Below are 16,192 nucleotides of genomic sequence, written 5' to 3' on the forward strand. Positions count from 1 at the left end.
TGCTCCTGGTGTCACCAGGACAGTTCTACCTGAGTAACTGGGCTAACTGTTCTTCACTCTCCAGGTTGTTGCCCAATAGTATAATTTCAATAGATTTAGCTGTGCTAGTTGATTCTCTAACATACCTGTCCCACAGCATAGGCAAGTTCCTGTCTTCGTGCATGCTAGATTATATTTAAGGAAAAAATGCATCATCCCTCAGGAATGGATGTAAGCACATGCTTGCATTCTCTATGTAGCACAAAATTAATCAGGTGCAGTTTCCAATTTGTTGTTCCTGGGAGGAAACATTCAGTAATGTGCCTCCCTTTACTTCTTTGTTTCTTTTTTTTACTTTTTTTTTACCACCTATGAAATCAAAGTGGAAAAATCTATGTTATTAAAGCCCTAACCACCAGTGATTTCGTGCATACTAGAGATCAAATGATAACAGCAGCTGCCCACTCTTAGAAGGGAAGTGAAAGGTTATCTCTCTGCTGCAGTATGAATTCAGACAGATGTGTCAGCTGCGCACAGCAGAGGATCCTGTGTCAGCAAGTATTTTCCCTGTCATCTGCCTGGCACAGATGTGCATTTCCTTTCCCTCCTAATCCACACAGAAATAAGTAGCTATGCTCAATGCTCTAAAGGGATCATGGTGCAGCTCTTCTGCTGTGAAAATTGAGTGCCTGAAACATTTAAAACTTGTTAAAAGCAAAATTATTTCAATGTGTTTGATTGTCTCTCTGATTAGTATCTGACCATAGAGAGGATGTGTGATTAGGACACAGCTTCCTTCCTATACCAGCCTGCACAAATGACATCTCAGTGGGGACTGTATGGGAGCAGTAATTCCTCCTGTCCAGAAGACCTGGAAGGAGATTTTCCTCCTTGCAGAGCAATCTCTTGCAGCAGTTTCTCTCTGGGTAGCCTCAGATCATTGGTGTGGTTAGTGGTATAGATGTAAAATGAGGGAGTCATTGTATCATTGAAGTGGCCAGCCAGCACCTCCAGTTTATCTTTGCAATCAGCAAAATCACAGCTCACATGCTGAAAGGCACATGCTGTAACTTGGTCCCCGCAGGAGGAAAGAAATTGATCTGTATCCAGACAATGCAGGGACTGCATATTGTGCAGACACAAATTCAAATTTCATTCTTCCATTTCATCATCTGTGGCTTTAAGTGGGAGCTGGGATCACAGATGCCTTAAAACTTCCATACTGCACATCCAGTTGCAACACTGGGTATATAAACAACTTTTAAACCCTCTTTAGCTCTTACTCAGGCCGTGACACCCACTGCAGGAGAGATGGCATTGGGACATTCCATGGTGTGGGTCTCTTGCTAAAAAGAGTCATATGAAGAAAGTACAAGTCTAAAAAGAAACCAGGTCACCGAATTCAACATATTCAGGTTAAAGAGCAAATGCTTGGGAGTACAGAGTGATGACAGGCTCTGAGAAACTACTTTGGTAGTTATTTCAATGAGACATGAAACAGAGAGTGAATGACTGAGTGAAGCAATAAAGAAATGCTACCACAATGGGTATGATCTGACTACAGGATCAAAAACACAGGAATTATGTCAGCAACTGCATATTTAGCTCTGCTCGTATCTTTGTCTCATGTGTGCAACACTTCTGACATGGAAATTCACTTGTCCTCTACTGTAGAATCAAAGTTCTAGCAGTAAATACTGCTAGAACTTTGTAAACAATTCAGCAGAATTTTGTTTCAGTAGACCATTGACTTCAGAAGGCAGTTATTTGGAAATGTTTTGAAATATTTTGTCTTCTTTGAGGTGATATACTTAATTTTTAAAAAATTTACATCCACTTTAGCATTATATGATCTTAAGCCCTTAAATAAGGGATTGTGATTTACATTACACATTCTTTCTTGGGATTTCAGGAACAAATGTATTTTCTGGTCTATAAAATAATTTCTTTTGGGTTGAAAAGGTAAAAAAGTGAGATTTAAAGTGCCTGGCATCTTCACTCAATACACCCTTGGCAATACAAGGAATTGTGTTATTGTGTTCATCACTGTTAGGTTTCATTACTTCTGGCATAACCTGGGGAGATGCTTTTACCAGAAATGGTTCTTACACCTTTTTAATATAAGTAGTCAAAAGGGAATAGTAAGAAACAGACCAAATACAGCATAATTGAGAAAAAGCTTCTTCTTAAATTGAAAACCCCATGATTTCAATAAACCAGATTTTCCTTCAGAATGCCTTTAGCTATCCCAGAAGCATTCTGATGAAAAATTAAGATTGATAATTGGAAAAAGCTGGTCCTTTGTCTTATGATTTCTATTCCTTTTCCTGTCTAAGCCTCTGTGAGATCTTAGACCATGGAATGACATTACTCACAGTCTACTTTGTCTGTCCAAAGCTGGGAAACCTAGCCTGACTGATAAACTGAGACTACAAAAAATGATAAAAACATAAACAAGCATATGATAACTCAGCTGTGCATCTTGGTGCATTTTATAAATGAGCATTTTTGAATTTCAAACTGAAAATTTGTAATTTACAACTTTGGTTTATCAACATTTTCTCCAATAGAATAAAATCTGTTTAAGCAGCTTCTCTGAAGTCAGTGATTATCAACAGGAGGATGCACTTACTGCTTTTCATGCTTCTTTCTGGAACTCAGGCCTGCTATGAGCTCAGCTGGTTCTAAGAAGTGATGCTGCAATGAAGCAGAGGAGTGCTCTGACTATGACTGTGCTCCTCCTTCAGAAATTCCATGTTTAGTCTGACAAGAAACAGCATTTGAATCTTTACCCGGACCTGCAAACTGTTTCCCATCAGGTTTTTTTTTCATCCTGACTTCATTTTCAAGATAAGTATCGAGTGCATTGGTGGAAGAAAAGCGATGGGTTGTGATACCTGCCAAACACAGTCACACCTGGGGCTGGAGGCGAGCCCTAGGCACTGACTGTGCAGGCTCCTTCCCAAGTGCTCTCTTTACAATGCCACCCATTTAATCTCTGAGCCATAGCTGCTCCAGTGGGGGGAAAAAACGCTGTAGAAGGCCTTTAGGAGGGCTCTGTCTTCCCTGACTGGCTTGACAGGGTGACCAAGTGATAAAAACATTGATGGATGCTGCTCAGTGTGAGATGGATATCAGTCACTGGCACCTCAGAATGTGAGGGGAAGGCTGCATCTGGCAAGGGGATAATGGAAGCAGATGGGAGTGAGATAAAAAGGGAACAAAAATTGATCAAAGGGGAAGGAAGTGAGGGGAATTACAAAATATAATGCTGAAGAGAATTATAAAGACAACAAGGGATGGGAATAAGAGAAATCTAGAAAAGTTGAACAAAGAAAGAGGAAGAAATAGGGAGAACAAAAAACTAAATACAGAAATACCAAAACCAGCAAAAATGTTTAACAAGAAGTGAAAAGCTATACGCAAACAAAAGAAGGACATTTTGATAGAATTAATGATGAAAAAATATATATTGACAATGTAGGATGGTCATGATGAGAAAATTAAATAGGTAACATAAACAACTCGAAGGTAAATAGATAGTTTACATTTTTTAGTCCAAAAGAATAATGAAGAGACTAAAATTTCAGCTGATAGCTAAGTTTTTAAAATTAGATTAGATTGATCTAAATTTAACTGAAGGAGCATGAAATCAGGATGGAAGACCATAGGTGTGCATGCTGCCTTTCTTTTAGAATTAAAAAAGATGACATACTGTGTCACATCAGAAGAAACTTGTGGATTCTGGAACAACTCAGACAATGGCTTAGCTTTCCCTACCTTTAAATATTTTCTTTCCTTAATTACTGGTGGCAGAAAACTAACATGTGGTGAGATTTGAAAAACCACAATTGCCATATTAGCTAAGCGAGACCAGATTTCCTTTCAGAGTTCTAACATATGAACCAAAACCAGCTGACACACAGATTAACAAATAGTTGTGTTGAAAGGAACAAACTCTTTCCACTTGCCACAGTGTGAAGGTGAAGCACAAAGCACCTGTGGAGTAGGCTGGCTAGTTGAAAGAAACTGTGTTGAAAAGGTAAGTTGGACTACCTTGGTGCCTTGTGGTAAATTTGGAATTCACCAAACAGTGAATGCTTCACCTTCTGAAAGATTGTTATTTGAGCTGGATATTGAATATATTGCAGACTAAAAGCACAAGATACATTTAAATAAGAAAGCACCTGATTATGGAACAAGGTGAACAACAGTTTTTGTAAAGGATCGGCCTCTGCTTTATCTTTAATTAAGCATTAAAAATCTGATGTATATTTTGATGGCTCTCATTCCATGAAAATATGTTGATAATATTCAGTTTTTTCACAGGCTGATCTTGGTAATCCAAAGGTAAGTTGTTGTCTCAGAGAGACGTTGGAAGCTGTTACTAGAAGTGCTTGTCTGAATATGTATTACAATCATGATGGACTTGGTGATTTGGAGTCACAGACGGTTTTGTAATGGAGAGGGATTTTCTACTTCTGTTACTCGTTATCTGCTGGTTAAATGACTGCCATGTGTTACATTTGTCTTTGTGCAATGAAGACAGTGCACAAAGATTGCTCAGCTCCGTCTCTTCGCTCCCTAAGTTATGAGAAAGAAACACTAGAAATGCTTCAATGAAATATCCCACAATGACATGTCAGCATGAATTTGCTGCTTTTAACAGGATTTGAGCCCTTGTTTCAAACTGCCAGAGACTGTGAACAGGAATCTGTGGTTTTCTTCAGACCGTGTTTACAGAAATTGAGTTCTCTGTAAACAGATCGAGGCTGCTACATGTAGTTATGTTACTACAAAGAGTACACACGCCTCAGTTTATCAGGAGTAAATGTACGGCGCCTTGCAGCACTTGAGGGACAGGAGATTTCAAAATGAAGCTTGTGTTTACTTTCTAAGAAAGTCCAGAAAGTTCCTTCCAAGCCTCATCCCAAGTTAATTAGAAGATTTCCATTATTACAATTTGATGTGCAAATAACAAGTTGGCAAACAAGCACAAAAATTCAGTTAGAAGTCAAAGCCCCTTTCAGGAAAGGTTCAAAGATGGCTTAAAAACATGTGAAGTTTTAATGATGAAAATTGTTATGAATTATAGAAGTATAACTAAAGAGTGAAGAGTACTTCTCTATTGTGATTTAAGGATGTCTTGAAAGATTCACAAGGACTTCTGTCTTCACCACTTGCCTCTGCACTGAAACTCCCACATCTTCTTTCCTCCTTGTTACTGGACTTTATAAAACCATTTTCAAGGACTTAACTATGTTAATTATGTGATTTAATCACAACCTGCTCCAGATCTGTGATGACAGGGAGTGATTTAGTCCAAACAGTGATAAGGAGGCAAAATTAATTTTATAGTGACCCTGCTGAAGTTATTTGAATCATAGATAGATTTCACACTTTTTTTTGCTTTGTATGCATCAAACAGTGAAGATTAGTGTTCAGTAATAACAATCAAAACATGCTTTCACCACATATGCATGCACATTTCAGTAAAACAGGACTGTCATTTCAGGGATTTCAGGTATCTCTGTACATGTTACATCTCTACACATGTTACTCCATGCACACATGTATTTGGTAATAGCTAAAGCCTTGGATCCTGTGAAAATGAGTAATTGAGAAAATGATATGTACCTGCTTAGATGATTATGAGCCATTACAACATGGTGCTTTAAATGTAGTACTTCTCTTTTTGACACCAGAGAGTATTTTTGTTTCATTCACTGGGTGTGGTCAGTGGAAAGAAGCACCAAACTGAAGCTGGTTAGGGAGCCACTGCTCCTGCGCTATGTCTGTTTAGGAAAAAAGTGATTGAGCAGAACATCTGTCATCCTGCATTTCTTTAGGTCCAGGGTTCTATTAATTTAATCATAGCTTAGAATCTTACAAGACTGCCTAGATTCATGCCTTTTTACCTTTTTTTCATTTTTTTTCCTCCTTCCTGCTAATGCAAATATCAAAGTAGTGTTCAAACCCAGGTCTAGAAAAAAAACATTTCTAGGTTTTAAAATTCAGGAATCATGAAATTAAATTAAAATTAGTTCCAACTAATTTTGGCAACAGACTTGAACAGCATGAAAATGAACAGCAAATGCTTGTGCCAAACAGGCAAATGCAGCCACATTTTACAAATCTACCTGCATTTGCATATTTTGTGGTAGCAGATCTGGACAAACAGTTGGGTTGTGTGCACCTTGACATGTAACAGATTTTTTTTTTCTTCTAAAACAACTGCTAATCAATTTGGTAATTATTACTTGTCTCATTTCACAGTTTTACTCTAAGCAGTCTTGTTGATTTAAATTATTGATCTTGAAACTACTCATCTGCATGACATTAAGTGCACCCTTTGCAAAACCAGGTCATCATTCAGGACATTTCTGAGCACAATGACAATTAACATCCTGCTTATTATGATTCTGATTCTAGCTTGATCACTTTAAAAATAATATCATTAATTACATAGGTAGGCTAATAAGTAAATTAATAACATATTCGCCTCCAGCTTGAATTTTTTCAGCACAGCAACATTTTCCTTTACACAAAAAACCAGGTTATTACTGTTGCTTGTGAGGAGGAAGTGGTGGTTATTTTCAATTTATCTCTGTACCTTTAACAAATGCTGTTATTTCTTGTTTTCTAAATTAGAGTGTGCACTTGTTGAGGCTGATGGTAAATGTGCTTGAGGCAGTCAAAAGAATCACACATCCTCTTTCACCTGGCCATTAGACGATTCTCAAATTGGGTAAGTACTAAAATAAAACAGGTAAGCTGTAATCTGCGCATATGTCTGGCAAATGTGTTAAACTGAACATGTAAATGGGATTCTACTTACAAGGATGGACTACTCTTAAAAGTACTTAATGACGGAATTTTTTTCTTCATTTTTTCTTCAGAATTCTGTATTTTCCCCCAGGTCAGTCTTTATTCGTTGTGTTTTGTTTGTATAATTCAAATAGTATATTTGCTCTTAAGATTGTGGTTTAGTCTTATGTTTGAATACTTGCACACTGCTTTCATAGTGAAAAGAAATGTGATGATGTGGATAAAGTGAAAACATACTAAGCCCAAAACTTCAAGGCTCACATATTTAATATTCAGAACAAAGGTGGTTTTGAGGTGCACATGCACAGACATGTACTACCCATATATATTACATAACCAATATTAGGACACACCATTTTATATATACATATATGAAAATTTATTTTTGTATTTACCTAATACATTAATGCCAAATGAAGATGTAAATATGCAGATTATAAATTATAAAGGTGCCTACTGAAACACTGTTAGAAAGATTTAAATTGAAAAGGATATTTTGTTTATAAGAGCTATGATTCAACTTCCTCAGCAGCCAGTGCATCTTTTTAACAACTTCTGCGAATGCTGTTTCAAATTCAGAAAAGGAAGTCAGCTCAAGAGATTTAAATCAGGTCTAAATCTGATCTCTGCAATTCTGATTTCAGTTTGAGTCCTTTGCTACAACTCTCATACTAGCCATCCTCAGGAAGCTTCTACTGCACTAAACTTTTGTGAATAAGTGTGTGGCTGGTGTTGCCTTTTTGAATTCCTGTAGGATCAGGAGGACATGCATCTCTGTTTTAATGAGTATTTGTTGTTCCCCATACGATCTCTGCTGAGCTCTTCTGCAAACTAAAGAGCCTTTTCTTAGTAATCATCTGAAGAGAGCTCCCTTCTTAGCCCTCCTTCTAGGCTATACCCATGGCTCCCTTTCTTCTAAATGCCTTCACCCAGTCACCTTCCTTCTGTATGTTATGCTCATGTTTCAGGGTGTCTTTGTCCAAGTGGAATGAAGAATGACTTGTAGATAGAAGATATGTTGTCAGGCTCTCTTTGTATATTTTAACCATGTTGGTCTTAAAAAGACATGAATGGCACACACTTAGAATGATATTTTTCTTGCAACAGTAAAATAACAGTTTCTAAAATAATAACCTAGACAGGTACCCCTTTAATTCTGTCCATCTGAAGAATTTCTGTAGCTGCCAAGTACAAAGAGTAACAGAAACACCAAGCAAGATCATGAGTGTCTGGATGAAATCAGAAAGTGTAAAGCAGTGGACAGTGACTAAAATTGTGCAAAGATGGCCTAGGGGACCACAGTCCCTGGTTAATTGCATAACGTGTCTGCTGGCCCTATACATCTCTGCACTTCTGACAGACACCTTTAAGTTGTTTGAGATTTTCTTCAGAAGGTGCTCAACCACTTTCAGGCTGTCATATTCCTGCAGCTTCTAAAAATCAGTTTTGAAAAGCCAACAGACAAAGCTGGAGAGATAGTTAAAGATTTGTTTAAAGGGCAGGAAATCCAGATAAGCTGTGATGCCTTAGCTACATCATATATAGTTTAGGTCTTTACCCAGTTGCAGCCCTCTGTTAATAAGCCAGCATCCCCACATGAGTAATCCTCATTATGCTTTTGGAGAGTGTTCTGTCCTTTCCCTTCCCCAATTTCCCCGTTGTATCTGGACTTCATCTGCCCCACTTTTACAAATTCTCTCTCTCTCGTTTTCAACATTAGGTAATTCCCAAACAAGAAGGTTTTGGTTTTGTAGACTTAAAGCTGACCCATGTTCTCTTCCCAATTGGTGACACAGCTAGCAAAAAAGCAGAAAAACTCTAGACAAAACTGGCCTTCACAGCCTTGACAAATATGGGACTTCATGTCATCCTGTCCCTGAAATTAATGCTTAAACACTGCTTTGCTGGTAGGTGCAGCTCTCAGACAGCAGCTAGTGGAAAGAAGGAAAGGGCTTAACTCATGCAAGGGGAGTCTGAGGAATGAAATCTCCTGCCCATGAGCTCCTGTGTGAGGTGGAACAAGTTATTTAAGCCCAGCTTCCCGCGTGTGGTAACCAACGGCATGTTCCCCATTTTATTTTTCTGTGGCTTTAGACTCTGTGATCTGATTTGCAGAAGTCTAATCCTGGATGCAAACAGTCAGTGGATTTAATCCTTTACCTAGCTGAAGTCCTTCATAATTTTGAGTACTCTTAGAAGTGATGTTGAGGAGGATACATGTCTCAAACTGAACATCTTAAGTGATACTTAACTCTAATGACTCAGATTCTCACTTTTAAACAAAGGTGGTAATACTTCTTCACAACAGGGCATTGTGCAAATTAAGTAAGCCCCATCTGTAAAACAGTTAGGTATCACAGTGATAAAAAACCCAATATTTTTCTTAGTGTGCTGTCTGAACTGCACACTGAACATTGCACGGTAAATCTGTGCACTGAGCAAAGACAAAATACGAGTACTTGGTCTGTTCATACATTGGGTACTATCCTTTACACTATAAGAAGATATTTTTCTTTTGCTCTTCTATTACTTCATAAGTGTAATAAAAAAGGACAAATAATATGTTGAAAGTGCTGAGACACTGATAAAGGGTCAGACTGGGAGAAAGGGTAAAATGTTGCATTACTGTTATGAAGTATACTAAGGGAGTGCCGTTTATATTTTCCATATTTCCCTCAATACATGGATTGCCATTGTCATACAGAAGTTCTCAAAGTAAAATTTAATTTATTCTAATTTCTTGTGTGCAAATTTAATGTGAAATAGCGGTCACATATTCTCATATGTCATCTATTAGCCTATGAAAAAACATTCAATACTTAAGTCTGTGCTCTTAATAATACTGATAAAACCTATTCTCTTTCTACAACTGCACATTTTGTAGAGATGTGTGATTTGTTAACATGCTCCAGTGATGAGATTCTGTTTTGAGTAGGTTTTATTCCCAGTTTTGTTTTCTACTCGTTCAGACTTCTTATGCTGGTTTTCTGATCCAATCTACTTTATTTTCTTTTCAGAAATACTTGGGAAAATATTTTGAGGTCCTTCTCAACATATTTTTCTGAGAAGTGTACTGCCAAAATGAATTTTGTAAGTACCTAATTGATAAACTGTGTTAGTATAGCAATAAAACAATGACTCTATAAGACCCAGTTCCTTGAGGCTGCAGATCCAAACACTGTATTTTCAGGAGTGAAAATCTGAAAAGATGTTTCTGTCAGCAGAGTTCACTGTCAAAGCACACTGTTTATTGGATTTTCACTACAGGTGTGGTGTTTGTGGTAAAGGTAAATGTCAGGCTAGCTATCATAGACTGCCTCTCTAGCTGGTAGAGAGAAGTAATCAGTTTTGGGGTTGATTTAGTCAACTACATTAGTATGAAATGCATAGCATGCTAGAAAAGCCTGTTTGCCTTGTGTGATGGTAAAGGAAGACTAGACGCCTAATTTGAATTCAGAATTTTACACTGTAGAGTCTTCTGTGACAGCAGATTTGTCCTTTCTGCACAATGTATTTAAATATTAGGGCCTTTGGGATATGCAAAAGGATTATTTCCACATTTGTATTTTAAGTATGATTTAATGAAATTGCCTAGATAGTTCTTACGAGCCTTGTCTGTAATGTTAAATGCATTTGTAATTGGAATGTGTGGCCAGTTATTTATAATGTTTCTACCATAAAGATAAACATCTGTGTGTTGACTGGTGTTCTCCTTTGCTACAGACAGACCTTCGTACCACAGATTACCCCTATTATTCAGACTATGCGTCTCTGATCACACCACCTTGTTCTAAGCTGGAAGTCAGGAACTTCACAAAAGCATTTCTGCCAATTGCATACTCATTGATTTGTATCATCGGCCTCTTTGGCAACATCTTTGTGGTGATGACCTTTGCTTTATATGAAAGAGCCAAGTCCATGACGGATGTGTACCTCTTCAACATGGCCATAGCAGACATACTGTTTGTTCTTACTCTTCCCCTGTGGGCAGTGAATTACGCTGCTGATGAATGGCTTTTTGGTGATTTCATTTGCAAAATGACTAGAGGTATCTATGCAATCAACTTCAGCTGTGGCATGCTGCTTTTGGCCTTTATCAGCGTGGACCGGTACATTGCTATCGTACAGGCAACAAAGTCCTTTAAACTCAGGGCAAGGACTCTTGCACATAGTAAACTCATTTGTTTGGCAGTGTGGATATCATCAATTTTAATCTCTAGTCCGTCTTTTCTGTACAATGAAAGTTACAGCTTCTCCATGAATGAAACCAAAGAGATTTGTGATCACAGATCTGCCAGAATGTCTGAAAGCACAACGCTGAAATCGCTGCTGCTATGGCTACAAGTTGCATTTGGATTTTTTATACCTTTCATATTCATGCTTTTTTGCTACGCCTTCATTGTCAAATCCTTACAACAAGCTCAGAATTCCAAAAGAAACAAAGCAATTCGTGTGATTGTATTAATTGTAGCTGTTTTCCTAGCTTGCCAAGTACCTTATAACATTGTTCTTCTCATAACAGCTGTCAACATGGGCAAGATTGACAAATCTTGTGACAGTGACAAGATAATGGCTTACGCAAAATACATCACTGAAGCCATAGCATTTTTACACTGCTGTGTGAACCCTGTGCTCTATGCATTTATTGGAGTGAAGTTCAGAAGTTATTTCGTGAAGCTAATGAAGGACCTATGGTGCAAGAGACACAAGAAAGACAATAAACGTAATTCAAGGACAAACTCTGATACTTATCATTCAAGACAGACTAGTGAAATTCTGACTGACAATGGATCATCTTTTACTATATAATACAATTTGAACAACATTAGGACTAAAGGAGTCTTCTCACCATGGAACCCAAACCAATGTCACTGTGCATGTGACAGCAAGTCATCTGAGCTTCTCTGTGCCTCTAAATGAGATCCACTGATCTACACCATTCTTTCAGGAAATTAATTTAGATAAAGGAATAATACTCTTCTGTGTAAAACTAAAGATATTCACTTCTCTTAATGCTCTTCTAAACTACATCCTCTAGAAATTATAAAGAAAGTGAAATTTAAAGAGGAACCCCTGTCATTGTGTAAGGAAAAATTGCATCTCATCCATCCCACAACATTGAAATATCCCCAAAATAATAAGTAAATGAATAAGGTTATGTCTAGGCTTTTTCTTACATTTATGTTGTTTCTGTTAATTACTTCTGCCTGGAAATCCTAGTGAAGTGTAGCTCTCCACTGTGCTTATATTGCAGACAGGTCACATTGTGACAATACTAACCCAAAGAGATGGCATTTGAGCAAAGCATGACAAGGAATGCAAACTGCAAAATGAAAACAAACAGGCTCAGGACTGCTGACATAGCTGAGTGCTTGGTCTTATAAATCTTTGACCAATGCTATTCTGAGCAGAGAGTGAAACTTTGCTAGAGTTTCCTCTCATTGTTTGGCGCAGGATTCAGATGCTGGAATCCAACAAAGCCGATAACATGATGAATATATCTGTGAAAAGTTGCCTCTTTCTAGTTGAAATACACACTCTGTTTTTTAAAAGGCAACTAACTGGATTAAACTGCAATTATTCCAACACAATTTGTTGGCATGTGATAGGTGACAAAATATGAAGCATTTCTTTGTATTTAGCTACTGCTAGCAAAGATTCCTTAGGAATGCATTTACCAGCTCAAATATGCACATATATAGTTTCAGAAATTAGTTAGAAGTTATTGTCTAAAAAAAGAGCAGAATCTGATGTAATTCAGCCAAAATTTTTACTGAGGTGGTATTTGACTCACTATGAATATAGGAATATTTATAATAAATGCAATTTGTTTTACTCAGCCTGACTCTTCAGCAAATCCTCAGTGGATTTTCTGCTTATTGAGTGAGTTTTACCACTGTTGCAATCACTGTGGGACAGTGAGATAGACAGAAGCAGGAGATGAAGATCCCTTGAGGAGATCATTAATAGGGCACATGAAACTAGTACTGCCTTGGCTGATACAATCTGTCCTTGTTTCCACTCCAGTGTCAGGTTTTTAAATATCAGTACCAGATATGATAAAGATTGCATATATTTATCATAACTGAATAGCAATTTTGCAAGAATATGATAGAAAATTATGTAAATACAGATGCATGCATTTGCTGTACATAGCAATGATGATTTTCTGGAAGAGAAGTCAGCAAATAAAAGTTGTAACTGAAAAGGAAAAAATCCCCTCATATCTAAGAGTTCTGTTCTACCTGTGTTGCCATGAAACATTCTTTTACCCGATGCAAAATCTGTCACATCTGAACAGTCTGTCCATCGTGGGCTCCCTGAGGGAGCGTGCCCCAGGGTGGGAAGTTCAGAGCTGAAGCAGCTGCAGCGGCTCTTGTGCAGAACCTCCCAAAGCTCCAAAGGGTATCCTCCACCTCCTGCCACCTCACTGCCATGCCTGCGTTGGCCTTCAGCCACTGAGCAACCCAAACACTACCCCAGTGGGGTTCAGGGGCCAGACAGCAGCCAGGGGACAGTCACTGACTGAGCACTGTCCCACTGTAGCCTCACATTTCTCTTCACAGAGAAAAGCAAGGCATGATTCTTCCCAAGAATATTTCTGGGTTTCACATTCTCTGAACATCAGAGAAAGAAAACACAATTCTTGTAATTTGTGTTGTACCAAAGTGGAATACAGCATGGAGATTGTTTACCCAAAGAGATGGTGTTTTTTTCCTTGGCCTATCAGGGCCAAGTGCGTGTGTGTGTCAGGACTGTGGGGTGACAATCATGAGATTGAGTGCAGTGCAGAGCAGTTGTGTGCAGGGTTGAGTGCTTGGCAGGTTCAGTTTTAGATGTATAGAATAATATAGTATGATAAAGTAATTAATTAGTCTTCTGATATCAATGGAGTCCTCCTCATCACTCCTCCTTCATTGGGGCCCTCACAGCACAGCTATAGTCCCACCAGCAGTGACGTGCTGATGGACCCGGGAGAGGTCAGGGAAAGTGTGCCATAGCCTTCCTGAAGTGGTTGGGGGAAGAGCATCCTCCCTCATGGGGAGGACAGAGAAAGAGAACAAAGCAGGGTCTTGCTTTGAAGAAGCAGGAAGACCTGGGCCTGGGAGGACCTGGGCCTTCCCCAGAGAGCAGGGTCAGCCTGGGGCCTTGCCAGCCCCTCATAACGGTGAGGGACCCAGGCAAGCTGGAAATGGTGGTGCAGGACAGCTGCCTCAGGCAGGAGCAGCACAACTTTTGGATTCTGTGAGGATAAAATGCTCACCGGAAATGACATTGAAGAGTAGAAAATGCACCCAGCTACTCTCCAGTGCATATGGGAGAGAAGTCCTGCTGAGTGGAGTATGGTACGCATGTGGGACTAAAACAGCACTTGGAGCACAAATTTTGCTGGTGCCAAGTCCTTGCCAAATGTGCTGCTTGAAGTGCAGCCAAAATCTTGACTGCCATGAATGAGTGCTCTGTCCCTGGAAAGATGGGGGTAGAGGACAGGGTGGATTCCTGTGATGGTTTAACATGTCTGGCTGGCAAGCATCCACCTCTCTATCACTCCCCTCCTCAACTGGACAGGGGAGACAAAATGTAAAGAAATGCTCATGAGTTCATATAACAGCAGGGAGAGATCACTCACTGATTGCTATCATGGTACTTGGAGAAGTTAATTTGACTTATTACCAGTCAAAATCAGAGTAAGATAATGAAAAATACAACAGATCTTAAAAATACCTTCCCCCCAGCCATCTTCCTCCCCAGACATAACTTTTTTCCTGATGCTTTACCTCCCTCCCCACAGCTAGCAGGGAGATGGCAATGGGGATTACAGGCAATTCATCACATGTTTCTGCCACTGCTTCCTCCTCAGGAAGAGGAGTCCTTCCCCTGCCCTAGCCTGGAGTGCCTCACACAGAAGACAATCTTCCATGAATTCCTTCAGCATGACTTCTTCCCACGGGCTGCAGTTCTTCCCAAACTGCTTCAGTGTGGTTCCTTTTCTATGGTTTGCAGTTCTTCAAGAAAAGGCTGCTCCAGCATGGGTTCCCTGTGAGGTCACAAGTCCTGCCAGGAAACCAGATCTCATAGACTCCTCTCTCCACAGGGCTAGAGGCCCTGCCAGGAGCCTGCTCCAGCCTGGGCTTCCCACAAAGTCACAAAATCACAACTTTTTTTCAAGCATCCACCTGCTCTCATGTGGGGCTCCCCCAGGGTCTACAGGTGAATCTCTGAGCCCCTGTGGAACTCTGAAGGCTTCAGGGAGACAGCCTGCCTGACCATGGACTTCATAATGAGCTGCAAATATCTATTCTCTGGTGCCTGGAGCACTTTCTCCCCCTCCTTTTTTGCTGTCCTTGGTGTCTGCTGTGTTGGTTCTCTCCCATATTCTCATATTCTGTCTTCTCTGTCTGCAATTAATTCTGTACCAATAACTTTTCTTTTCCTATTTAGCATTACTATCATGGCTGATGGGCTCAGCCTTGGCTGGAAGTGGGTCCATCTTGGAGGAGCTGGCTGACATTGGTTTGGTTGGATATGGGACAAACTTCTAGCAGTTTCTCAGAGTAGCCACCCTTAAAGCTCCTGCACTACCAAAACCTGACCACACAAACTCAATACATCTCCCAAGGGGCTGCTGTGCAGAGAGAACCACTGCTCCAGCCTTTTTACATACATTTTGAGGGTAACTACAGGATGGAAGGGTAGAAATTTAATTTATATGTAATACCTTCTTGACATTTTTGTGAAATCTACCATAAGGTAAAAGAGAAAGCCCAGTTCAGAGAAAATGCAGTGGAAGAGAAGGATTACTCTGCTCAATGTCCAGAAGGAGATGGCCATAGCAGCAGGCTGGCCAGTGGATGGTGGCTAGTGGGCTCTCAGATATTCCATCATGCCTTTGGTTGCCATCTCAGCAGAACCAGCTCATAAGCTGGGGCTGATATTATAGTTCAGGGCATGAAAAGAGCACAGATTTAGAGGAGCCTGGGAACTTGATGTTCCTTTTAATGCTCATAGAGCAACATTTCAAAGCTTACAATGCATACTGCATTTTATTATGATTTTCTCTGTGCTGTTTTAGCTGTGTATGACAAACATATGGAAAGATTTTCATTGCAGGTACTCCATCTGGGATTTTTTGGGAAGATAAGACTTGGTTTTGCGCAGGTTCTTGTTTCCTGCCACATCTAAAGAGAGAAGGACATATGCAGAGTTGCACCATGTTTTGCACAAAGAAGATGTGGCTGATAAGCTTTGAGAAGCTGATTCATATCTTCCTCCAGCTGGGGACTGGGGCTGGGTTGTGGTATTGGCTGGACCTACAGATCTCTCTTGTTGGCAGGTTCCATTCAGCTTTAGGTGGCCTTGCTTGATGCTTCCTGTTCTCGCAGTT

At 39.5% G+C, this 16,192-nt stretch overlaps 1 protein-coding gene across 1 annotated transcript; it reads left to right on the forward strand.

Annotated features, from left to right (window-relative positions):
- Positions 1-559: 559 nt before the first annotated feature.
- On the forward strand, positions 560-14,132 carry CCR6 (C-C motif chemokine receptor 6). The gene is made up of 3 exons (XM_026793041.2): positions 560-6,727; positions 9,825-9,897; positions 10,531-14,132. Exons 2-3 carry the CDS (start codon positions 9,889-9,891, stop codon positions 11,614-11,616), a joined length of 1,095 nt encoding a protein of 364 aa, XP_026648842.1. The 5' UTR covers positions 560-6,727; positions 9,825-9,888; the 3' UTR covers positions 11,617-14,132.
- The last annotated feature ends 2,060 nt before the right edge of the window (positions 14,133-16,192 follow it).

Source organism: Zonotrichia albicollis, chromosome 3, assembly GCF_047830755.1.
Source record: "Zonotrichia albicollis isolate bZonAlb1 chromosome 3, bZonAlb1.hap1, whole genome shotgun sequence".
NCBI classification, from domain to species: Eukaryota; Metazoa; Chordata; class Aves; order Passeriformes; family Passerellidae; genus Zonotrichia; species Zonotrichia albicollis.